General features: G+C 45.7%; 1 protein-coding gene across 6 annotated transcripts in view; it reads left to right on the top strand.

The window, feature by feature from the left end:
* Positions 1–25,909, top strand: part of ME3 (malic enzyme 3) — a 297,110-nt gene that overhangs the window by 169,575 nt on the left and 101,626 nt on the right. For 5 of the 6 annotated variants that reach the window (XM_032641780.1, XM_032641779.1, XM_032641778.1 and 2 more), the window contains one exon: positions 25,008–25,141. In XM_032641780.1, coding sequence (XP_032497671.1) covers positions 25,011–25,141 — 131 coding nt within the window. In that variant the 5' untranslated portion in view covers positions 25,008–25,010. Of the gene's footprint in view, positions 1–18,814; positions 18,821–25,007; positions 25,142–25,909 lie in introns of those variants that run through there. The other variant, XM_032641782.1, reaches the window with a different exon arrangement.

Genomic DNA, 25,909 nt, shown 5'->3' on the forward strand with positions numbered 1-25,909 from the left:
TTAGAGTCAGATGGAGACCAGGCTTGTGACCCAGCTCTGCAACCTGCTGGTTGTGTGTTGATGTTCCAAAGACTTTATGTGGTTCATGTGATGTATGTAAAAGTGTTGTTTTACAAAATGCTAAGCATAAAACTAATGTATGAAATGATAGCTGTTGTTCTTACGACCGTTGTAGCAAAGTACCATCTTTTGAGAAATGTGTCCAGAGTGTTATAATATCCTTTTGTGACCGGTGTTAAAATTCCCAGCAGGTTGGGAAAGGCATCGTCAGTTCCTACAGTGGGGGAGACACTGTCTGTTTTGTATATTATGGTGCCTGGCAATTAAGGTGCCGGCTGACTTCTACCGCGTGAGTAAAGAAAGGTTGAGGGGGCTTCCCTGGTGGCACAGTGGTTGAGAGTCCACCTGCCGATGCAGGGGACACGGGTTCGTGCCCCGGTCTGGGAAGATCCCACATGCCGCGGAGCGGAGCCTGTGCTCCACAACGGGAGAGGCCACAACAGTGAGAGGTCCGCGTACCGCAAAAAAAAAAAAAAAAAAGAAAGGTTGAGGAATTGCTGACCTGCCATGTTAACTTGTCAGGGTAACAGTGATCTATACTCTTGTGTACACGAGTGAGTCATTTTCCTGGATGTGAGTCTAGCCCACCATCATCATCTCCATGCAGCTTCTTTGTTCTCTTTTCACACACAGTCACGCTGAATCCTCGTAATAACCGTGTGCAAAGGGGTCTGTATTATGCCAGGTTTATAGATGAGAAAGCTGAGGCCAATGGAAGGGTAAACAGGCTGCCCAAGGTCACAGACTTAGCCACCCATGGAACCAGGATTCAAATGCAGGTCTCTTTGGGTCATAAGTTCTGTACTCTTCCCCTTCCTGGATTTCCTTCTAGCGGAGTGACTAGAAAGTATATTCTCCAGGTCGTACTGAATTGGGGGGACTTCCTTGGACATTCCAGACAGCACTGCTCTAAGCTTCTCTGTTTTGTTGCCAGCCAGAAATGGAGAGAACCCGACATCTCCAAATCTGGAGAGGAACTGCATAAAATGCTCCTTTGTTACGGGTTTCAGTAGCAACCCTTAGATACGTGGCTTACGTCAGATGTCGGGGCTCAGCTATAGCCACATCCAACAATTGTCTAGCAAAACCGTGTCGCCCCATCAGTCACAGTAAAATGCCCTGTGTTTGCCTGCTGAAGGCCACAGGTCTCCCACTTCTCTCTCCTCGGATGTAGTGAGGAAGTCGTCACAGTTGGGGAAGTGCTCCTTGACCTCTACCATAGGCTTTACCTCTTGAAGATGGAGTCCGTTTACGTTGTTCTTCCAAGTGGTATTTGTTCGACAAAGCTCAATAGTCATCCTGGTATAAGTGGAATATTCTCCCTCCTAATGCCTGAGAAGCCAGGTCTGAGAGTATGCTGAGAGCTGGGTTATTGTGAGCTTTGTGATCCAATCGACTGGCTCTTTAGAGAAAAGCAGCAGTCCCCTGCGGGTAATAACCCAGTGCCATTCTTGCTTGAGTGACCAAATTCCCCGGACTCACCTGCCCACCCACTGTCACGGTGAGTCTAATAAAGGGATGGGCCAGTGAAGAAGCTGGACTGGCTGGAGAAATAAAAAGAGGGAATGTGGTCCCAGGTCCTGCCCAGGTGGGTTCAGGCAGGCTTGGACCCTGGGTGAGATTTTGTTCACAGGAGGTGTATTAGTTTGCCGGAGCTGCCATAACAAAGTACCACAGACTGGATGCCTTAAACAACAGAAATTTATTTTCTCACAGTTCTGAAGAGTAGAAGTCCAAGGTCAAGGTGTCGGCACATTTGATTTCTTCTGAGGTCTCTCTTCTTGGCTTGCATGGGGCCGTCTTCTCCCTGTGTCTGCATATGGACTCTCTCTTCTGAGTCTGTGTCCTAATTGCCTCTTCTTTAAGGACACCAGTCAGAGTGGATTAAGGTGCACCCAAACTACCCCATTTTAACTTAATTACCTCTTAAAAAACCCTAGCTCCAAATACAGCCATATTCTGAAGTACAGGGATTAGGACTTCAACATATGGATTTTGGAGGACACAACATAACAGGGGGCCTGCAGAAAACTGGAATAGAACAACCAGAACTGAGCAATCACTTAGCACATTCCGAACCACAAGGGCTGATGTCAACAACTCTGATGCTGGAGTGGCTCACCACACCCCAGGAACAGAACGGCATCGCAAAGACTGTGAGGACCCCGGCCTCATGGATGCCCACGTGACGCTGAGTAACAGACATGGGGGCTGGCCCCAGTCTCCCAGGCCCGGGGAAGGTCTTCTACCTTTCCCCACATGGCTCCATACACTGGGAGGCTCCCATCTTGTGTCCTCTCCTTCTGAAATGTACCTTGAAGCTATCCCTTCTCTTCTACTTCGTTTCCTCCGCTCTGCTTGGTATAGAGCAACTTCCTTCTTCACATGGACCACGGCCACAGCCTATCACTGCCTCGAGCCTCCAGCCTCTGCCCCTCGCCATCCGTCCACTCACCTGCCAGAGGGCTCTTCACTGTGAAGGTTGGGTCAGTACTTGTGGGCTTGCCTTCCCCATCGCCTACAGGATCATTAGCATTCCTTAACAGGACACGTGAGACCATGCTTGAAAACCCCCAGTGGCTTCTCACCGCCCGCAGAGTAATACAATTAGCAAAGCTTGCGAACACCACTTCAGTCTGGTCAACTCTATCCTTCCAGCCTGACTGCCCCTCAGTCCCACCCCCCATATGGTCCAGCACCCCACATCTGCTCCACTTCCCTCAGGTGCTCCGTGCCTGCCCTGCTTCCATCTCCTGCCTCCAGGCTTGAAGAACTGTCCAAAGTCAAGGTCTAATTCAGATGTTGCTTTTCAGTGACGCCTTCACCACTGCTCCCACAGCCCTCAAGGAGCATTGTTCTCTCCCCGCTCTGTAATCCCTTAGCACTTGATACATTTCTGTGTCTGTGCTTGTCATCTTGAATTGTTTCATTTTCTTTACTTTGTCTCCATTATTAGGATGGGAGCTCCTTAACAAGAGGACTTTCTCGTATCCATCCCTATATCCCCACAGCCCCGCACATAGTAGGTGCTCTATAGACCCTTGCTAGTGAGTAAATAGACGAAGTTGTAGGGTGTGTGTCGGGGGGTGTCTCTCTATGACCTTATGATGGTTCGGGCTTGTCAGGTTCTCTGATGACGTCCTTTTCAAACTTGAGTGACGAGCTCTTCCAAGACAGTGTCCATGACCGTCCCATCTGCAGCAGCACTTCTGTTCTCTGGGGGCTGGGCTCCCTCCCCATTTGGGACAGTCAGCAGAAGTGCTATGAAGTGCAGTGTAAGTTATGTTAAAATTAGGTGTGAGAAAATGGAGCTGGAGATAGAGGCTGCAAACACCACTCACCTCAGGAGCCCTATCGCTGCGATGTGATGTGTAAGGAGAACCAGGACGTGTGGGGACCAGGCGGCAGCAGCTTAACTGTTGGAACTCTGGCCCAAGTAGAACACAGTGTGAGTACTTGGCAAGTGAATGCCCTCATCCGTGTCATTCCTCCTGCCTTCCAAGAATAAGATGCAGGAGAATGTTCTACCAGTGGTCAGAAGCAGAAGAGATACAAGTACTTGCCTTGTCACGGAAAAGAGCAAAGCCGGAAGAGATGTAAGGGAGAAAAATTGAGCCCAGTGTTCTTTTCAAACAATTTTCTTAGCCACAGAACCTTTTATTCACACAAAATCTCAAATAAGGAAGCTCAATGAATATCATAAAAGCTGAGTTAAGCTGCATTGGAGAAGCAAGACAGACACCTATTCTCACGACACTCCCCACTCAACACCTCTGTGGAACCTCTGAGGACCCACTAGGGTCTTCAAAGTCCAGACTGGCATCTCCTAATCTAGTTGTCCAACCTCGGAGACTAATATTTATGCATTCATCCATTCGCGTGCTCTCTCTCTCTCTCCCCTTTCTCTCTTTCTCCAGACATTTATTCAGCTCCTACTACAAGCCAAGCACTGAGGTAAAAATAAGTAGGGCACAGTACCTGCCATAAGGAAACCTAGGTATCTAAATGGGGAGACAGACTTGTAGACAAACACTTGCAGCAAATTGACAAATATTTTTAGAGCTCCAGGACGGTGCAGGGGACAGCGAGGTTACCAAGAAAGGAGAGAGCAATTGATCTCCAGTCAGTGCCCAAAATAAGGTTGCCTGAATTACCAAGCCAGTGAGATTTATTCCCTACCCCAGCTGCCGCTAAAGGAATAAAAGAGGAAGCTTTTCTGTTAAGAGCCTGTGCACCGCCCGGGGCCGGCCAGCTCAGCACCAGCCGTGCAGAGAGCACAAGGCAGGCGCTGGGAGGGGAGGGAGGGCAGGAAGAGGAAATCTCTCTCCAGCCTCAGGACCCGCAGCTGCTGCTTCACAATGAGCAGGGCCAGTGCTTGGGCCCTGGTTCTTTTGTCCCAGGCCACTGGGGAGTTAGGAAAGCCATTGTGCCCAGAGATCTTTAAATAACATTGTCACTCACGAGTAAACCTTAGGGAAGCCCAGGCTTTCTTTCACCAGAAATGAATTGAGCCCATGAGTAGAGGAAAGGGCCCTGCCCTCCCCTTCATATTTTAGTGCCTGGACAGGCTGTGGAGAGGGCCAGGCCTTCACACTCAGAGCTGCCATTTTTGCCTGCACGCAGCCCAGAGTCCCAGGACGATGCTCACCCTGGAGCTTGATGTGTTCGCACTTTCTGTTCTGCTGAGCCACAGGTTTTGAGGATGAGCTATGTGACTTCATGCGGTCATTTTCTGCTGGTCTCCTTTGATTTAGGAGCCTGGAGAGGACATGAACTTAGTCACCTTGGGTTTCCTCGGCAACCCATCTATGTTTATGTGGGACTGAGATAGTACCTACTTATAGTGGGAGCCCCTGAAAATTTCGGTAATAGATAATTAGTATATACTAGCAGACAGCACTTGTTATATTATTTTGAGAGAAGTGAAGAAAGGGAGGGAGTTACGTAATGTGTATGAAGGGTGCCTTCTGAGCCAGGCACTGAGCGGCGTGCCAGGCTCCCTAGATTATCATACTAGCAATTATTGAGATATTATTTATGCAATGTTTCTCTCTCTCCCTGTGATCTGCAAGCTCCAGGAGGGCAAGGACTGTGCCCCTCTTGTGCACTGCTACAGTCCAGCTCCTAGCACAGTGCCTGGAACACAGTAAGGCACGCAATACATAGGTTGAACGAACACACGAATGATCTTATATGATCTTCTGATGATCTTGTGGAATTGGTATTATTAACCCCTTTTACAGATTAATAAATTGAGAGTCTAAGAAGTTGAGTAACTTGCTTAAGGTCACACAGTCATTATCTCTGAGAGTATTAACCCAGGGCTTTCAAACTGAGCCCTTGTCTATACTTGAACCTGAAAGTACTCACTTATTTTTTTTTTTTTTTTGCTTAGGAAAACAGAAAAGAGAAGGAATCCTTTTTTCCAGTGCTCTAGGAATGACTCTTGTTCTGCCTTCTTTCTAGAAGAGAGACAGGTTACTCTCTCATAATTATAATTTTATGTCTTACCAGGTGTTCCTCTAAATGCATGAGGAAGACACTTGCTAACACAAATGGTGAATGGTGGCCTTTTCCACTGCCTTTCTTTTGGGGTATGATTCTGACTGTAACAATGAAAACATTTGTGGACTGGAGTAGTCATGAAAGGCTTTATTCCAGGGCTAAGACTTGAGTTAGTTCTCAGGGATGAGTAGGAGGGTTGAGGCTGGACTCCCCATGAACCGTATGAGCCAAAGCATGGAGGGGGCAATGAGGAGAGCCAAGAGACCCACTTGTCTGGAACAGACGTAACCAGGGATCATGCCTTGTCCCCACTTAAAAGCCTGCAGGAGCTCCCTAAGTCACAGGGCCCTCAGCTGGACCCCAAAGCCCTCCATGACCTGGGCCTGCCTGCCCTGTGCCTGCCCAGGTCTCTGGCCTGATCTCCACCGCTGCTCTGCCCAGCAGCCCCACTGAAGCAAGCTGCACTGGCCCTGTGCAGCACACCTCCCAGGCCTCTGCATCACTGCGCACGCTGATTCTCTTACCTGGAGTACCTCCCCTCCCCTCGCCCATCGGCGGAACTTCTACGTGATCTCAGCTAGACATGACCTCCTTTGCAAAGCCCTCCTGTCTACCTCCTTTGTAACGCCAAGCGATCAGCCCCCTTCTCCTCACATTCCCAGCTGCTCCTTTATTTGCGTCTCTTTCTCTGTCAAACTGTCATGTCCGTACATCCTTGCCCCTGACCCAGCTTTCCATTCTCCACCCCATACCCTTCCACCTGGATTTCAGGAATAATGACCTTCTCTTACATCTTCTGTCCCTTCTAGGACGTTATCTCCACCTCCATCTATTAACTTAAACCTACCCCCAACCTGAGTTGACTGTTTCTCCCAAACCCTTCCCATGCTACTTTCACACTCCTCAACCTTCCAAGTCAGGACAAAGGTGGATAGCCTTTTATTTCTCAAGAATAGAAACTTTTAGAACTGCCCTTTCCCATCCTCTTATTTAAACAAATAACTTCCACAGCAGCAAAAACCGCTTCTCTGTGCCTTTTCTAAGAGTTGCGCTACTCAGAGAGCAACTGACCTTTTCTCCTTTTCATCACTGTCGTCTACCACCTTCCGTTCATTGAGGACCTTGGCACCAGCTTATAGACTTTCTCCACCCCAATCCTGCCGTCATCTTGGATGACTTCAGCATCAAAGGGCTGGTTCGGGGCTTCCCTGGTGGCACAGTGGTTGAGAGTCCGCCTGCCGATGCAGGGGACACGGGTTCGTGCCCCAGTCTGGGAAGATCCCACATGCCGCGGAGCGGCTGGGCCCATGAGCTGTGGCCGCTGAGCCTGCGCGTCCGGAGCCTGTGCTCCACAACGGGAGAGGCCACAGCAGTGAGAGGCCTGCGTACAGAAAAAAAAAAAAAAAGGCCGGTTCCTCCAAAACCCAGGCCTCTCCCAACTGGAATAACTGCCCTCTGCATTTCCCCTGAGCCATTCCCATAGTCACACCCTGGACCTTGGCATCATGTGAAATTCCTCTCTGTGAATCACTGAAATCATAGAAATCAGTGATTCTAACAACACTCTCTGACCAGAGATGCTGCCTGGTCAGCCACGCCCTCTGAACTCACCACAGTCTCCAGGCCACTCAGCCCTCTGCCTATGCCGGTCATCGCTCTTGCCCACGGACCTCGTCCAGTCCTGCTTCAAGTCCATGGTCCATCATTCCTGCTCTTCCTGACAGTACCCTCTACTTTTTGCCTCTATATCTTTTCATTGAACTCTTTTGAGAAAAATCACAACCCTCGATAACACAGCATGGCGTGGAGAAAGCAAAGAATTCAGTTTTGCTTCCTCCATGCCATGCTAGAAGAAAACACGCAGCAGGAAAAAGTGTACAACTCTGTATTTATTGTCACCCCCTTTTCAGTGCTCAGAAGTCTCCTGTTTCTCTGACCACCTTGCTCTCACCGTTTCACAACTTTTCTTTCAAAACTTCCCTACTCCGAAATCCCCAATCCTCACTCCCGGCAGATAATTTCCCCATTGAGCCTGTAAGCACACAGCACCTTCACTTGTGCATCCCTCCTTCCCTTCTGCTACAGCTGCTGAGGTGGCCTCCTCTGTCTATGGCCAGTCCTCGCCGGCCAGGCTGTGGCTCCCATTCTCTCCCTTCTTGAGGAATCCACCCCATCAGCACCTAAACATGCTCACGTCTCTCCACCGTAAACCACTCTTCATTAGTAGCTGACCTTCTTGTAAGAATTGTGTGCATTTGCTGATTCCCTTTCCTACCGTCCTGCTCTCTCTTCAAACCACAGAAGTCCGACTGCAGCCGACCTTCCCTGGCTTACAGGGAACCTCCACTTGGCTAAATCCAGCGGACAGTTTTCAGTCCTCGTATTACTTGACCTCTCAGAGAAATTCAGCAGAGTTGACCACTCCTGCCTTCCTGAAACACTGTTCTCTTGGGCCATCTTGTGACAACCCATCTTCTGGTTCCCCTTCTACCTTTCAGCTGCTTCTTCTCAGTCTGCTCCCCTGGCTTATTCCCTTTTATCCAGCCTTCAAATGCTGGAGTTTCTCAAAGCTTAGACCTAGGATTCTTTCTCACTCTGAACTCTCTCCATAGAGGAATATATCCCCGCTGTGGTTTCTGATACCACCGATTTGCTAAAAATTTTCAAATTCATTCTCTAGCCCTACCCAGATTTCCAGATACCCAGCTGACTGCCTGACATTTCCAGATGGATGTTTCAAAGGTTGTCAAACTCATCGTGTACCAAGTTCAATTTGAGATGCGTTCCTTTCCTTCCAGCCCCTCCTCCACTGCAAAATCCTCATTGCTTAGCGTCCCATCTCCCAGCCACCACAGTCATCCACCCGGTTACCATGGCAGTGATATCGCCCCAATTCTCTTTGCTGTAGCCATAGTGATCTTCCCCCGACACACACACACACACACACACACACACACACACACACACACACAGCAAATTATGTCTCTTCTGTTTAAAACCTTTCTATCCTTGAGGCTGAAAACCCAAGTCCTTAGCAAAGTTGCCCACACACTGTACCATCTTGGTCCTGCCTCCCCTTTCTGAACGTTGAACATGCTGTTTCTTCTCCATTTAGGATGTTTCTCTGCTCAACTCTATCCTGGCACTTGGCCTAATTAACTCTTTGTCTTTCATATCACATCTCAAAGGTTGCTTCCTTAGGGAAGGCTCTCCTAGTCACCCTTCCCCCAAAGGAAACTACATCAGGGCTCCCAGTTCCTTCCATGCTTTCATAGCATCCTCTGCATCTGCTCGGTAGTATTTCTTATCATGAAATAATTACGTGGTAATTATTTATTGACTACTTGTCTTCCCTATGGGGATGGGCACTTCTCTTTCACACAGCTGCATCCCCATGCCTAGCACATTTCCTTGCACAAAGTAGCTACTTAACAAATTTTTGCCAAATGAGTGGCACCCCCTTGTTTTGTTCCTTTGAATGAATGATGAATCACTTTGTCTTGTGTCATCTGTGTTAATTTTCCCTACTGCTTTGCCATCTCTCACCTGCGCCTAGAATTATGTACGTCACACAGTACCTGCTAGTTGAATGAGTGAATGAGTGAATGAGTAAGAAGGGTGGACCAGGTGGCGGACAGCTCAGCAGAGGCAGCAGTGAGAAAAGCTTCCTAAGGTCCTTATCTGCAAGCCTCAGGTTATCTGGTTTGCATTAACTTTCATCCATAAAAATACTTCAGAGATTTGTTCCCTATAAAAAGCCAGTCACTGGTTTTGATTTCTCACCAATGTTTAATGATCTTGATTTCTCACCAACGTGTAACTACCCAGAATGCCCAGATACTTAACTTGAAGCTTCTGTTCTCTCTCTCTTCTTTTCTTTCTTTTTTTTCTTACTAGGGAAAATAACGGAGAAATCCCTTTGATTCAGACCCAGTGGAAAGAACTCGGCTCCTGTCTTGTGCATAGGTGTGGCAGCCGATTTTCTCTCTGTTATAAACTTACCCAGTGTCAGGACTCCCATCAGGGTTTTCCACTAGGGACAAAGAGAGACCTTGCTAGACAACAGTGTGTGATGATTAGTGCCATCGTTGTGCTTTGGCCGTATGCAGTCTTCGTATTTTCAGGCAATAGCATTAACAGATAATTATATTAAAGAGAAGCATTTTCCTTCTTGTCATTGCTGCACATCCCGAAAGATAAATCTTTACTAATAAGTCAGCCTCCACCCGCCTCAGCCCCACCTCCTTCAGAAATTCTCATGATTGCGTTTCTACTGAGATATTTCCCCAGGACAATATACTCACCTATACTCCTGAATTCGTGTGCGGTGGATTAGAATTTGGGCAAAACTTTTGTCTCCTCTTCTGGGGCAGTTCCTCATTATCACCGGGGGTGCAGGTGAAAAGCCCCGACTCTGCAGGAATCAGCATTCACAGGTACAGGCCTAGGACTTGAATTTTAAACCAGCAACCCAGGTGCTCCCCAGGTACACTGAATTTTGCGAATTGTAAGTTTAGGTCAATAACCTTTCATCCTTCTGTGCACTAGAGTGATTAGTGGACAGGCATAGAAGAGCATGCTCAGCAGAGGCACCAGCACGTGGACACACACACAGGCACGAAAATGCCCACTTCCTCTGGGAATGGTAAAGGAGTTCGCTATGTTGAGGGCTTCTCATGGAGGTTGGCAGGAGATGAAGCCAAGAATGATGCACAGCTTACGAAAAGCGCTGCAGGCTTTGATAAAGATTTTTTATTGAAGTATAGTTGATTTACAGTATTTCAGGCGTACAGCAAAGTGATTCAGTCACACACACACACACACATAACACACACATATATTCTTGCTCAGATTCTTTTCCCTTATAGGTTATTTTCTTTTATATATAAATTTATTTATTTTATTTATTTATTTATTTTTGGCTGTGTTGGGTCTTTGTTGCTGCAAGTGGGCTTTCTCTAGTTGTGGCGAGTGGGAGCTACTCTTTGTTGCAGTGCGCGGGCTTCTCGTCGCGGTGGCTTCCCTAATTGCGGAGCACGGGCTCTAGGCGCACGGGCTTAGTTGCTCCACAGCATGTGGGATCTTCCCGGACCAGGGCCCGAATCCGCATTGGCAGGCGGATTCTTAACCACTGCGTCACCAGGGAAGTCCCTCCCTTATAGGTTATTACGATACATTGAATATAGTTCCCTATGCTATGCAGTAGGTTCTTGTTGTTTATCTATTTTATATATAGTATTGTGTTACCTGTTAATCCCAGATTCCTAATTTATCCCACCCCCCTTTCCCTTTTGGTAACCAAAAGTTTGTTTTCTATGTCTGTGAGTCTATTTATGTTTTTTAAATAAGTTCACATCATTTTTTTAGATTCCACATATAAGTCATATATATTTGTCTTTGTTTTACTTACATCACTTAGTATTGAATATGATAATCTCTAGGTCAGATAAAGATGTTTTAAGTTAGAGAGTGAAATTATCAAATTTGGTTTTTGGAAAATGTCAGTCTGGCAAGTTCTGAAAGGTGTATTCCAGGGGTGGGACGATGAGAGCGAGGAATGGGGGGCGTTCAGACTGGAGGCCAGGACTTGCAGAGCCATTCGTTTATGAGCAGACCGGGGATGATGTCGATCTTAAAAAAAGGAGGATGAGAATGAGGAAGGTGGATAAAAGAGGAATCTCAAACTCTGTCTCAAACTATTCAGGAGATAGAAAATCACCTAGATTTGGTAATGACTGCAAATTTGGACTGAGTTGTGAGGAATCCAGGATGATTCAAATTTCTAATGAGCTACCGTGTGATACCATTGCTGAGTAGAGAGTGTGGGAGGGAGGTTTGGCCTGGAAGATGAGTTTGATTTGCAACATGTGGTGTTTGACAGGCCTATGAGACATGTAGGTCGGGATGCCCAGGAAGCAGATGGATGTCTGTGTCTGGAATTGAAATGATTCTGGAGACATAATACAAAGCATTGCTTTTGCCAACAAATTATCACCCAACCTGCTTTGTTTGAAATAACGATAGCTGACATTTACTTAGTGAGGCCTTACTAAGCATCAGATACACTGCTACGTGTGACACACATTATGAAGTGCATACTGTTATCAGCCCGGTTTTACAGAGGAGGAACCTGAAACCCGAAAAGTTAGGTAACGTACCCAGGTGCATCTAGTAAGGGTCAGAGCTGGCATTCAGTCTTTTGCAGTCAGACTCCATCACTCGTAATCATTATCCTGTGCTACGGTGTTTCTCACAACGTTTAAACCACAACCTTCAGTTAAAAATACACTTTACAGGGGCTTCCCTGGTGGCGCAGTGGTTGAGAGTCCGCCTGCCTGAGGCAGGGGGCGCGGGTTCGTGCCCCGGTCCGCGGAGATCCCACATGCCGCAGGGCGGCTGGGCCCGTGAGCCATAGCTGCTGAGCCCGTGCTCCGCAACGGGAGAGGCCACAGCAGTGAGAGGCCCGCGTACCACACACACACACAAAAAATACACTTTACATCACAAGCCAGTACACAGTACACAATATACACGCACACATACATGCACACACATACACTTGAAATTAAGCAAAAGTTTAGCAAAACGATACTTGTCCATGCCAAATGTGATACAACCTGGTATTTTCTGCTCAAGTCTACATCATTTTTTAAATATTGGTTGCTCCCTGTTAAATTGATTTCACAGTCAGAGCTGGTTTGATAGACTCAGCCGTATTTATTTCTCCTGGGGTGAATATTTCTCTTCTGTTCCCAGCCCTTGTCGTTCTCCCATCTTTGGGGAAAGAACACTAAATGTTGCTGAATGCTTTTCCCCTTTCCCTCTAGAGAAGGTGTTAAAGGTAATAGGCTGGGGTCTAGTGGGATAAGGCGAGCCAAGAAAGTCTCACTTTAGTAGACTGATCAAACTGTCTTTAACGTGGCTGACAAACGTTATTGCAAAATGTTCAAATCACAACAAAGGATGCAAAACGATGTGTGCAAAATAGTGATTACAAATATGGACTTTAGTGGCACACAGACCTGAGTCTGTGTTCCAGCTCCACAACTTATTAACTGTATAACCTTGGGCAGATATTATACTTCATATGGATATTGTAGAAGGCTAAAATTCAAATTGGTTCATTCAATATCTACACAGCCTGTCCTTTAGTAGGCACTAAAAAATGGTACTAAAATCTTTATTAATTTAATAGAAGCTATAAGATATAAACCAGCCTACAAACTGAATATTCATCTGTAAAAGCAAATTAAATTTCCAGACTATTCAACAGTGACCCAATCAGTCATTCAGTGGTGTATTTAGTCAATCAGAATAAATTTAGAATAAGCTGTTCCTTTGTCCTTTAAAGAAGACTTTAAATATTGACTGTACTTATCACAGGATAGAGGTTTTACAAGAGCTTGGTAGCTAATGGCACTAAATATAGCCTTGGGCATAGAGCTGTTTATTTTGAGACATTTGGAGGAGAGGTCACCCTGCAGTTCTCTTTGAATGTCAACCTCGCTTCCTTCAGAGGACACAACGTCACTCTAGAATAGCCGAGCCACGATTGTAGGAATTCCAGTGACCTTTTAGGAAATCACCAATAGGAAAGAATGATTTGATTAACTAAGTACCTGTGGACCCTAAGCACAGAGGTCCCAGAGCCGATCATGTTTCTGAGCTGAGAAATTTTTAAAGAGATTCTCAGATTCATTAAGTGCAAGGATTAGACTCTATCTCAGGAGGAAATAATGAAACCATTTAATGTTGATGATGTAAACTAAGCACTGGTAAGAAGAAAAACTCACATGGTTTGAGGTTCTACATTTCTCCTTTCCCTTTCTTTTAATATAAATCTAATTTAAAAATGGAAATACAGTTCAGAAAGCATTCCCAGTACTTCAGCTTTTAACTTTCAGCCCCGCCTCCTGCTGTCACCACAGAGAAGGAGACTGGTTACCCTGATCCCCTGTATGCACATTGGTCTTCTGTCTCCTGGGCAGAATGACCTCCTCTCTGGTTCACCTGATGGGGCAGCGGAGTTGAGGCCAAGGCCCAGGAGGAGGAGGATTTGATTATAACATCAGGGCTGGAACAGGTTAACAACAATTTGCTGGACAGTTGCCCTGTAAGATGAACTTGTCCTTGGTCGGCCTCACGTCCAGCGCTGGCACCCCTACCCACTTGACGGCACGCACCAGGCATGCATGCACAATGCCTGTTCAGTGTCTGTTTGCTTTATTCCTCCTGGTCGTAGTTCACTTTTTGACCCAGTCCTCCCAGGCTGGACTCGTCAAGGAGCCGTCTAGCTGTTGGAGGAAGGAAGCGGTACTCCCCTGTCCTCAGCGGCTCCCCTGCCCATCACCTTCCTGTCCCATTACCCTGTGGAGGTCCAGCTGAGTTAGAGGGCCTTCAGGGTGCCAAGAACAATATTATTTAAGTTTTAAATCATAGCCTCTTGGGAAGAGAGGGTCTGAAGCATTCAAACCGCCGCGGGGAATTTTGCCAACAGAATGATTCATAAGCCTTCCAACTAGCCACCTCTGTTACCTTGTTCACTTAGGACAAAATCCTAGAGTCACCAAGCATTTCAGGAGCAGACTCCTCCATTTCTCTTCCACGTTGGCCCTTATCCAACAACTTTGTGTAAACTAGTCTTCCAATGGCAAAACAATTGAAAGAGCCATTATTGTCACATGCTTTTGACTGGCTTGTACTGGCCACACGCCCTCAGCATGACATTGACCCACCTGGGCCTCAACTACCTCTTCTGTAAATGGGGATAATAACACCTGCCCTGTTTGGGGTCAAATGACGTAAACCACATGAGACCATTTTAGAAACAATAAAGCGTAAAAATACGCAAGACGTGCTCGGCAGAGGGGCACACGATTCATTAGACATCGTCCCTGCCCGCAAAAGTCTTATTGTCTTGCAGGGAAAACAGACAAGAAAGGAAATAAATACCATAAAGTGCAGTTGCTAACCTGCTTAGTCACAGCCTTTGAAAAATCTTTTTGCCATGTCTTTGAATTTACAAAGAGATGCCAGCATCTCAATGTTCTTATCCGACTGGCACAACCACCCAGTGAATGCAGCAAACTCAGAGAGGTGCAGCCACTTTCTCCAGAATCACACAGCCAGAAAGTAGAGGGACTGAATGTAGAGCTTTTTTCTTATGGTTCCCTTCCCCCATACGGGCTGTGTGAGGGCAGCACCTCTGCATCCTGCTGGTTATCCGATGGAAGGAAAATGGAAGCGTAATCCCACTAGAACAAGAACTGTGCACATCATAGGTGGAACGGTTACAGGCAGCCTCCATACATTTGCAGCACCAAAGCCCAGTCTCTGAACCCAAAACTTGTTTCGGGTTGGTTCTGGGCAGTAAGGAGTAGCGTATCGTCCACTCTCCTTTCGGGAATTTACACTGTGTTTCTGGATCTGTAATTTTGCACCTGATCACAGAAGTATGTCTGGGAGGAAGGCCATTCTCAGGGCTGTGTCTGCTAAGACTTCCCGATGCCTGTGTTTCTAAGACCCCCATATATCCATCCCAGACGTGTGCTCAGGGGCCCTCATAAACCTGGGGTTCAGTCAGAGAACAGCAGCCTCAGTAATCCCACTTCCTGTCTCCAACTGGAGTCCATGTCACCCTAACTCATAAAAGTCCCAAGACTAGGCAGAAGGAGGAGGAAATGCCTTCCGGTCCCCTAACAGCTGGTCAGCTTCCACTGTACAGTTTCGGAGCTGACTGCCCCCAGCTCTGTCCCGGCAGCGGCTCCTCTCTGCTGTTGCCGTTGACTGAGGGAAGAAGCTGGCCAGCTGTGGCATAAGCAGTCAGCTCAGAGCATGACGTAACGGTGCTGGAACAGAAACCTTTACTGGTACACGTGTGCCTGCTAATCCTTCCTTCCAGTAACGACGCTGCTCTGAGGAAACATGGCTACGTGTATGTCATGGACCAAGTACATAATCGCAGATGTACAAACACTCCTGTTTGCAGATAGGCTGACCAGTCTGGTGCTAATACAGAGGAGCACTTAGCAGTGGCTGAACCATTAAGGTAACTGGCTCCATTTGCAGAAGCAGAATTATTCTATCTCCAGTCAAATCAAAGCCAACTCAGTCGACAACCTGTTTAATCTGTCCAGTCTCAGGAGCAGCTGATTAGCACAGAGGAACGAGTATGAACTTTGGAAGCGTATGGATCTGGGTTCTACTCCTGGTTTTTCCATCGACCTACTGTGTGACCTTGGGCAAGTTACCCCTCTGGCCTCAGTTTCCTAGTCCATAAAATGGGGATAATAATCCTCAGATTGTTACCTCAGGGTTGCCGTGAGGGTTAAATGAGATGACCAGTATGAAGTGCCTGCCTCAGTGCCTGACCCAACCCAGCGGATGCTCAGTGAAAGCTAACAGTTGCTCTTGTTATTGGTGACGATATTTTTGTGCTCCATCCTGTTGTTAGCTGCTTCAGAGTGTCTGCTTCCCATTACCTCAAGTTTATTATCTGGTCATTAATGAACGGTCAAGAAATCAAACAGGAAATGCCCTTCATGTGCTAAACTGTATGACAATGACTCTTAGAGAAGATGGAGAGCTGCGTGAGATGGGGCATCAGGGAAGGCCTCCTGGAGGGGCAGCCTCTACTGGGGATTGGAAGATGGATGGACGGAGGAAGCAGTCAGAACAAGGAGGACAGGGGTCCTGACGTGAGTCAGGGCATGGCAGCCAGAGTGAGTGTGCCTGTTGGGTGGGGTGGAGGACGGAGCAAGTGCATGGAGCCTTGCCTGGGCCATCAGACAAGTGGTTACGCTGGATGTGGCGACGGCACTTCAGCCCCTGTTCCTCCAGCCCCCTTCTGCAGGATGAGCCCCTGACCACCCTTCAGGGCTTATCTCATGCATCGCTAATGAGCTGTCTTGTGTCACCCTGCCCCATGAACAAATAGTAATGGTAATAAGGAGAACAGTTGGCGTTCACTGAGCGCTTCCTGTGTGCCAGCACCCGTGCTGAGCATTTCACTCACGTTATTTCATTTAATCCCACAGACATGAAACAGGCAGCTTTCCATTTCATAGGTTGGAGAAGTGGCCTGCCCGAGGCAGAGGCCCAGGATCACCAGTACATGTTAATCCACGTGTCTTTGCCAGAAGACTCAGGAGCACAGTCACCGGCTCCTGTTCCTTTCAGGACTCCCTAGTGCCTAACAGGGTACACCTAGCACAAAGTAGGAACTCATAAATGTTTGAAGAGTGAATGAGAAGAGATTGTCAAGCGTACAGCAAGGCTCTGGATCCAGAGGCAATAGGCAGATCACCAAGAGGGGCTTGGGAGACCTCAGGCTGGGAAAGGTCAGGGTTTTTTTGTTTGTTTTTTGGTTTTTTTGTGGTACGCGGGCCTCTCACTGTTGTGGCCCCTCCCGTTGTGGAGCGCAGGCTCAGCGGCCATGGCTCACGGGCACAGCCGCTCTGCGGCATGTGGGATCTTCCCGGACCAGGGCACGAACCCATGTCCCCTGCCTCGGCAGGCGGACTCTCAACCACTGCGCCACCAGGGAAGCCGGGAAAGGTCAGTTTTTGAGAAGCACTGGGAAGCCTGGGTCTCTGGACAGCAGGAGGCTGATGGGCTCGCTGCCTTTGACCCGTGCCATTTGATGGTGGGATCTGTTCAAATATCTTCTCTCTGATGCCAGTAAGTTTTGTCCAGGGTTGAGCCCATGGGTGGAATTTACTGGCTGAGCCAGGGATGCTCATTCAGTAAAGATGATAAAATAGGTTGATGGTTAAAAGATTAACACTGGTTCAGCGTAGGCACTGACCAATCAAAACAGTCGCAGGCCTTTAGTGCTGCAGCAGGATCTGGAAGCCACCTGCTTTGCTAAACATTAACCCATTGGTTGCTGGATCTTGGGGAGGTTCCAAAGGTTCCCTGGGAGAAGCCAGAGCAGGTTGGGAGGGGCACCTGACTGGGGGGAGTAGTCAGAGCAGTGGCTCTGTAGCGATTCAGATATTTCAAAAGAGTCATAACTAGTAGGTCCTTACTGGTGTGTCCTGGCTGAACACCACAAGCTTGCTCTCTGCTAAGAAAGTCAGCCATTTTTTAAAAGCCATTTGTCCTATTTTGAGGACTTTGTTAAAACTAGATAATATGACCCCAAACTCTATTTAACTAGGCATAGAGAAACTGTAGATTCTCAATGTAGTAAGAATGAATAAGGCCCCCCACTGTCAACTCCTCCAAGTTGTACAAACCCTACTCTTACCTTAGGACTTCTGGTATACCTTATGGGAATTGTGACTTTTTGACATACAGACCAAGAGCCTGAGTGCCAATTAGTAAAGTTTATTTTTTTCGTAGAGAAATGTAAGTTCTAATACTTTTCCCTTACACCCGATTGAATTGTCTTGTGCCTATCCTATTTTGGAAGCCATGGTAAAGCTAAAGTGCCTGCATTTCTGCTTTGCAAACTTGTAAATCTGAAGTTGCCTTAACATTAGCTGCAGGAAGAAAAGAAGTTTCTAGAAGTATTTTTTTTAATCCCTGAAATTACCAGTTGCTAAACAGTCATACTTTTTCCTGAAATACAAAAGAAGTTGGTGGCAGTCAGACAAGAGAAACACTTAGTTCTTGTAGAAAGAAGCAGACTCTTATTAAAAGCCACAGTGGTCATTAACAAAGATGATGTCATAATTAAATGCCGGGCCTGCCTGGGATCCTACAGCCAAGGAGAGACAAACCCAGTCTTTACTAAGCCAGTGAAGACTCACCTGCTTGATGGTGTTTAGTGAGAGTGCCCAGTCTCCAGGGCAAGCTGTTTCCTGCAAAAGGATCAAGGACCTAGGTGTCATACCATGCTTGCAAAGCTGGTAGCCAGCACAGGGAATTTATGAACTGGTGACTTTGGGCTTTGATGAAGAAAACGTTGGGAATTTTATGTGCGGAGAGTACTTTGCTCCATGAGTCATACTTTCAAACAGAGTCGAGCGTATCCCGATAGGTCTTTCTAACAGTTCCAGCAGTTCTTCTGAGAGGAGGAACAATTCCTCAGGATTTTGATAAGCTGAGTGATCGTTATTACTTTATAAAAGCCAGAATTATAATAGGAGCCAGAATTCATAGTTTCGGATATTCCGAGGTTACAAAGAAAAACGAAGAGGAAATAGGGAATAGCCAATATTCGCTTTTTTCACTCTATTTCTCTTTTTTTCCACTCCTCTTTCACCCCTCACCATCCCAACTCACATTTTCTGAGGTCCATCTCACCAAGGTCCTGGCAGGGTGTACACTATATAAGTGGCAAAAATAGAGCCTGTGATCAAATGTTGACTGTGACTTATCCCTAGTCAAAGAAATCATCAGGGAAGAGATTATCACACCGAACGGACTTACTGATTATAAGAAGCATCCTGGGGCTTCCCTGGTGGCGCAGTGGTTGAGAGTCCGCCTGCCGTTGCAGGGGACGCGGGTTCGTGCCCTGGTCCGGGAAGATCCCACATGCCGCGGAGCGGCTGGGCCCGTCAGCCATGGCCGCTGAGCCTGCGCGTCCGGAGCCTGTGCTCCGCAACGGGAGAGGCCACAACAGTGAGAGGCCCGCGTACCGCAAAAAAAAAAAAAAGATGCATCCTGGTTTAGCAAGCAATAAAATATGGGGTAATAACTATGCAACTTCAGGAGCATCATATAACCTCTCATGCTCAGCTGTCTTATCTGTACAGTAGAGGCTGCAAAACTTCCTCACAAGGTGATTGTTAGGGATGGAGTGAGATTGGGTATTTATTAGTCCTTTTCTTAGAGCTGATGATAGCAACAGCTAGGTGGGATTGATCAATATATGGGCTTGAATCGCCCTGTCATTATTAAACTCCCTGTAAAAACACTTGTAATAATGGTAGATGAGGTATTTTCCAGCTGGTGGAGGAATGAGTGGAGCTGATGCTTCCTACCTTTTCAAGCTTCCCCTCCCCATAGGAGTCTGGGGAAGCTAGACAGCCATCAGCGTCATTTAATTCTCACTTATCACCCCACAGCCTTCACTTCTAGGAGGAACCTTGCGTTACTTGGGGCTTATTATGAATAGGGAGCTTAAACAGCGTTGCCCCAGGTATCATCAGCCTTGACTACAATGGGGGTCATAATAACAGTATTCATTAATGAATTAGTTAATTAAAAACTGTTCTCCGCCCCCTACACAATCCCCGCCATGGGGATTCTGGTCCTTTCCTTGTTGATGTGTGCCACCCATGGAGCCACTCTGGGGCTTGCCACTGTGGCCATCGCCACAGTGAGAAGGTTGGGGAAGCTGAGGAAGCCTCCACCAGGAGCTTCTAGGCAGTGCTAGGGCAGCCCTCATTCAGCAGAGCCACCCAGAGTTCTACACGGAAAAGGTGTCTCTTTTTCACAGTGTGTTGTACATTATCATTTCAGGTTAAAGGCAGGGCAGCTGGGGTCCCCATGTCCCTCAGTATCCCTTATGAGAACAGGTCCTGCAACTTCTGCCAGCAGACACTGTCCCCAGAGGGCTTCACTGGGCCAGGGAGCAGATTCCATGACGTCCTACTTGTCCCCCATCTCTCCCTGCCAGTGCCCAAACCAGAAAATGCTGTTCAGTGAAAGACACCAGTCAGAGAATGAAAAGACAAGCCACGTACTGGAAGAAATATTTACAAAACACATGTCTGATACAGGACTTGTATCCGAAATATGCAAAGAATTCTTTTAAAACAGCTTTATAGAGTTGTAATTCACATACCACACAATTCACTCATTTAAAGTACACAATTCAGTGGTTTGGGAGATAATCCATTATTAACTTTTTAAGTTGTGGTAAAGTATATATATATGTTTACAGCAAAATTTGGTTAAACCATTTGTACAATTAATTGTCATTAAGTACGTTCATAATGTTGTGCCACCGTCACTACTGCCCGTTTCTGAAACTTTTTCATTGCCCTAAATAGAAACCCTGTAACCATTAAGTAATAACTCACCCACCACTTCCCCACCGCCCAGCCTTTAGTAATCCTAATCTACTTTCTGCCTCCATGAATTTGCCTATTCTAGATATTTCATGTAAGTGGAATCATACAATATTTTTCCTTTTGTATCTGTCCTTCTGTATCATAATGTTTTCAACGTTCATCCATGAAGTAGCATGTATCAGAATTCATTCTCTTTTATGTTTGAATAAATTTTATTGTACGTATATACATTTTGTTTATCTGTTCACATGGTGGTCACCTGGGTTCCACCTTTTGGCTATAGTGAATAATACTGCAATGAACATTGGGGTACAAGTAACTGTTCAAGTCCTTGCTTTCAGTTCCTTTGGGCATATACTAGGAGTAGAATTATATACTGGGGTCATATGGTAATTCTGTGTTTAGCTTTTTGAGGAAATGCTAAACCATTTTTCCATAGGGGCTGCCACACTTTACATTCCTACCAGCAATGTACAAAGGTTCCAGTTTCTCCACATCTTCACCAGCACTTGTTATTTACTGGGGGTGTTTTGGTTTTTTGTTTTCTTTTCTTTTTTTTTTTTTGGTTTTTTGGTTTATAGTTCAGCCATCCTAGTGGGTGTGAAACGGTATCTCACTGTAGTTTTGATTTGACTTTCCCTAATGACTAATGATGCTGAATATTTTTTCATATGCTATTGGCCATTTGTATATCTTCTTTGGAGAAATATCTGTTCAAGTTATTTGCCCATTTTTTACTTGGGTTGTTTTTGTTGTGTTGTAGCAGTTACTTAGAGACTGGATATTAAACTGTTATCAGACCTACGATTGCCAAATATTTTCTCTCATTTTGTATGTTGTCTTTTTTTATATATAAATTTAATTAATTAATTAATTTTATTTTTGGCTGCGTTGGGTCTTCGTTGCTGCGTGCGGGCTTTCTCTAGTTGTGGCGAGCGGGGGCTACTCTTCGTTGCAGAGAACGAAACCATCTCATTGCGGTGGCTTCTCTTGTTGCGGAGCACGGGCTCTAGGTGCACGGACTTCAGTAGTTGTGACTCGTGGGCTCAGTAGTTGTGGCTCGTGGGCTCTAGAGCACAGGCTCAGTAGTTGTGGTGCACGGGCTTAGTTGCTCCGTGGCATGTGGGATTTTCCCGAACCAGGGCTCAAACCCGTGTCCCCTGCATTGGCAGGAGGATTCTTAACCACTGAGCCCCGAGGGAAGCCCCTGTACATTGTCTTTTCACTTTCTTGATAGTGTCCCTTTATGCACAGAAGTTTTCAGATGAAGTCGATTTATCTAATTTTTTCTTTGCTGCTGGTGCTGTTGGTGTCATATCTAAGAATCCATAGTCAAACCCAGGGTCATGAAGACTTACCCCTATGTTTTCTTCTAAGAGTTTTATGATTTTAACTCTTATATTTAGGCTATTGATCTATTTTGAGTTAGTTAGGAGTCCAGCTTCATTCTTTTGCATGTGGAAATCCAGTTGGCCCAGCTGCATCTCTTGAAGAAACTGTCCTTTCCCCACTGAATGGAATTGGCATCCTTGTCAAGAATCAACTTGCCACAGATGTATGGGTTTATTTCTGGACTCTTATTTCTGATTCTGTTCTGTTGATCTATATGTACTTATGCCAGTACCACACTGTTTTTTTTCCTTTTTTTAAAGCACCACACTATTTTGATTGCCACAGTTTAATGTTAAGTTTTGAAATCTTTTTTTTTTTTAATGGTTTAGGTTGTTCAAAGCCCCTTGCTATTCCGTATGAATTTGAGGATTGGCTTTCCTATTTCTGCAAAAGAGGCCATTCAGATTTTGATAGGGATTGCATTAAAACTGTAGATCAAAAGACTATTAAAACTCAACAATAAGAAAAAAACAATTAAAAAATAGGTGAAAGATCTGAACAGTACCTTACCAAGAAGATATACAGGTGAAAAATCAGCATATAAAAAAATGCTCAACATAATATGTCAATAGGGAGTTACAAATTAAAACAATAATAACATGCCACTACATATCTGTTACAATGACTGAAATTTTTTAAACTGGTAATACCAATTGCTAGAGAGGATGTGGAGCAACAGAAACTCATTTGCTGCTGGTGGGAATGCAAAGTGATGCAGCCACTTTGGAAGACAGCTTAGCAGCTTCTGAAAAAGCTAAGTGGAATCTTACCATGTGATCCAGCAGTCGCACTTCTGTGTATTTACTCAACTGTTTTGAAAATGTATGTTCACACGAAAACCTGCACATGAATGTTTACAGTAACTTTATTTATATTCACCCAAAACTGAAAGCAACCAAGGTGTCCTTTAGGTAAATGGAGAAACAAACTGTGGTACAACCAATGGAATGCCATTCAGTGATTTTAAAAAAATGAGTGATCAAGCCGCAAAAATACATGGATGACCCTTATGTGCTTATTGCCAAGTGAGAGGAAGCCAGTCTGAAAAGGCTACATAATGTATGATTCCAATTGTATGATGTTCTGGAAAAGGCAAAACTGTAGAGACAGTAAAAAAAAAAGAAAAAAGAAAAAATCAGTACTTGCCAAAATTCAGGGAGTGGAAGGAGGGATGAATGGGTAAAACACATGGGATTTTAGAACACTGAAACTGTATAGTATTGTACTATAGTACAATACTGTCGTGATGGATACGTGATATTATGCCTTTGTCAAAACTCATGGAACTTTACAGTACAAACAATGGACCTTAATGTATTCGGATTTATTTTTAAATATTTAATAGGTTGGAGGATCCCAGGAAGGAATGCAGACTGTGATAAGAGAATCTAACTGTCAGTGAAGGGGGTTCAAGGAAAAGTGCTGATCTAAGTGGCTTCGGAAATGTGTGGAGTTTATAAGAGTAAAGGCAAAAACAATGACACTTAAGCACTATACTCTAGCTCATCAAGTTGTCTCCCACTGTAGCACAGGTTAACAGTGTTGATACTACTATATGTCAACAGGGAGTTGCAAATTAAAACAATAACAACATACCACTACATATATATTACAGTACTGGGTAATTAAGCATGTAGATGGCAGATGATGGGAGCTAAGTCTCTCACTGTTGGAATCAGAACTGACAGACCAGCAAGGTGATGAGGCTAGAAAGATCCATGTGGTAATGGGTTAGAGTTAGAGACATTAGTATGAACTGGTATTTAGCTTAGTATAGATTCATTTCCTTACTCTGTCAGCTGAGAGGGACTGAAAACAAAGAAACTCCAGTAGCAAGGAGCACAAGGAATAAGTAGAACCCAGATTGTGGTTTCTAATACCATGCTCCAAAAAGGAATCCAGCCTCTTTGAAAAAAATGGCTGATTCTAGGACTTGGGCAGGCAATGTGCAAGATGAGCCTGGAGCATCTTGTAGTGGCAGAAAATAAGAAGTACTAATGAAAAAGAGAAAGGGAGGAAAGGAAAGGAAAGGAAAGGAAGGGAAGGGAAGGGAAGGGACAAGCAAAATTATAGGAGTTAAAGGGACACAGAGCCAACTGAAAGAGTTTCCAATGGCCAAAGCTAGAACAATTTGAGCAAAAAAAAATACATAAGACAGTATTGGATTATAACCCAGAGTATAAAACAAATACCCACGAGTTCATTCTAATATAAATGAATGATTGAACAAACAAATGAGACAAATATCCCATGCAGAATTCCAAGTAACTTTACAGTGGAGAGACCTGACAAGTACTACTTCAACCAAGTGATCATGGTCAACATCGACAGTGGCCAGTCATGTTGCTAGTATGTGCCTTGATCTGATGTGGTGAAAATGGCAATCCACCTCTGTGGTCGTCCTCCTCAAAACCCATTACCCCACTGCAGTCATGAGAGAAACATCAGACAAATTCCAGTAGAGGCATAGTGTACAAAATACCTGACCAGTCCTCTTCAAAATGCTCCCAGGTCATCAAAACCAAGGAACGTCAGAGCCAAGAGGAGCCTAAGGAGACATGATGACTCCATGTAATGTGGGATCCTGGATGGGATCCTGGAATAACAAAGGAAGGGCATTCGGTGGAAACTAAGGAAATCTGAATAAACTGTGGACTTTACTTAATAATAATGTATCACTGTTGATTCATTAACTCTAACGAATGTTCCATACTGATGGACGATATTAATAATAGGGGAAACTGGGTGAGGAGATATGTGGGAACTCTCTGTACCATCTTCTCAATTCTTCTGTAAATCTAAAACTGTTTTAAAAATAAAATACATTTTTAAAAAAATAAACCAGAAGAACCCCTGATGATATAGATATTTTCCATGTTTTTCTAAGAGGAGGCTGGAGCCCAGAAGAGTCAAGATAACTGGCACAGATTGCCCAGCTACTTAAGTGGCAGAGGTGGGATTTGAGTCCAGGGTCCTTGCTGTTGAGTCACAGTGACTTTGGCCTGTCTGTGGATGGAACTCTTCTGTTCCTTGGTTTCCTGCGTATCCATTTATGTGTGTGTGTTTCTTTCTTGTTCTCCCCAGGGCATGGCCTTTACCCTTGAGGAAAGACTGCAGCTTGGGATCCATGGCCTAATACCTCCCTGCTTCCTGAGCCAGGACGTCCAGCTCCTCCGGATTATGAGATACTACGAGCGGCAGCAGAGTGACCTGGACAAGTTAGTACCTAAAGTCTCTTCTCTCTCCCCAGAGCCCCGGGCTTAGCTGTTTGTTTCCTGTGGTCCACAGAGGGTTTTCTGGATACTCTCTAGCCAGGAAAGGCTGAGAGCCCTGAGAGATCCCAGATCCAGCCCTTCCTTTCATAGGGTGATGGTCTCCTTGAGGACCAGGGCTTGTTATGATCAAGGCACAGTCAATGTGTCCTGGGAGGACTGGGAAGGGAGCCTGAATTCCAACCAGTGGAAGTGATGGAAGCAGAATCAGCCCAGGAAGCACCAATAGGACGTCAGCATTCAGCAGTGAGGTTCACGGAAGGCATTTTACTCAGCGGGAAGAAGTGGGGCAAAAATGTAGGGACACGTATGTTAAGGAAGTGGTACATGGCCCAGGTTCCTGGAATAAGGGGAATGTGGTGGAAAAGAGGGGAAATGGACAGGGGCACCTTGGGAAGGACCTGGGATGTTGTATGTTGGAGGTTTAGGGGGAGTAGTTAACAACCCTGCTGCCCCTCTGGTTCCTCCCCAGTGGGGATGTAGACATGAAAGGCCAATGGGGGATCACAGGGTCAACTTTATCAGTCTTACTAAAGAAGGTAGTGACCTCACAGGTCACATGGCTATGAACAGGTAGTGACCTCAGAGGTCACAGGATTTAAACACAGGTAATTAGCTCCAGAGTCCGTGCTTTCAACCTCTCTGCTACACCGTAGCTAAGAGGCGTTGAAGCTTAGTGGCTATAGGACTAGACTCTAGTCCTAGACCGAGTTC

The sequence above is a fragment of the Phocoena sinus genome, chromosome 8 (assembly GCF_008692025.1).
Source record: "Phocoena sinus isolate mPhoSin1 chromosome 8, mPhoSin1.pri, whole genome shotgun sequence".
Taxonomy (NCBI): domain Eukaryota; kingdom Metazoa; phylum Chordata; class Mammalia; order Artiodactyla; family Phocoenidae; genus Phocoena; species Phocoena sinus.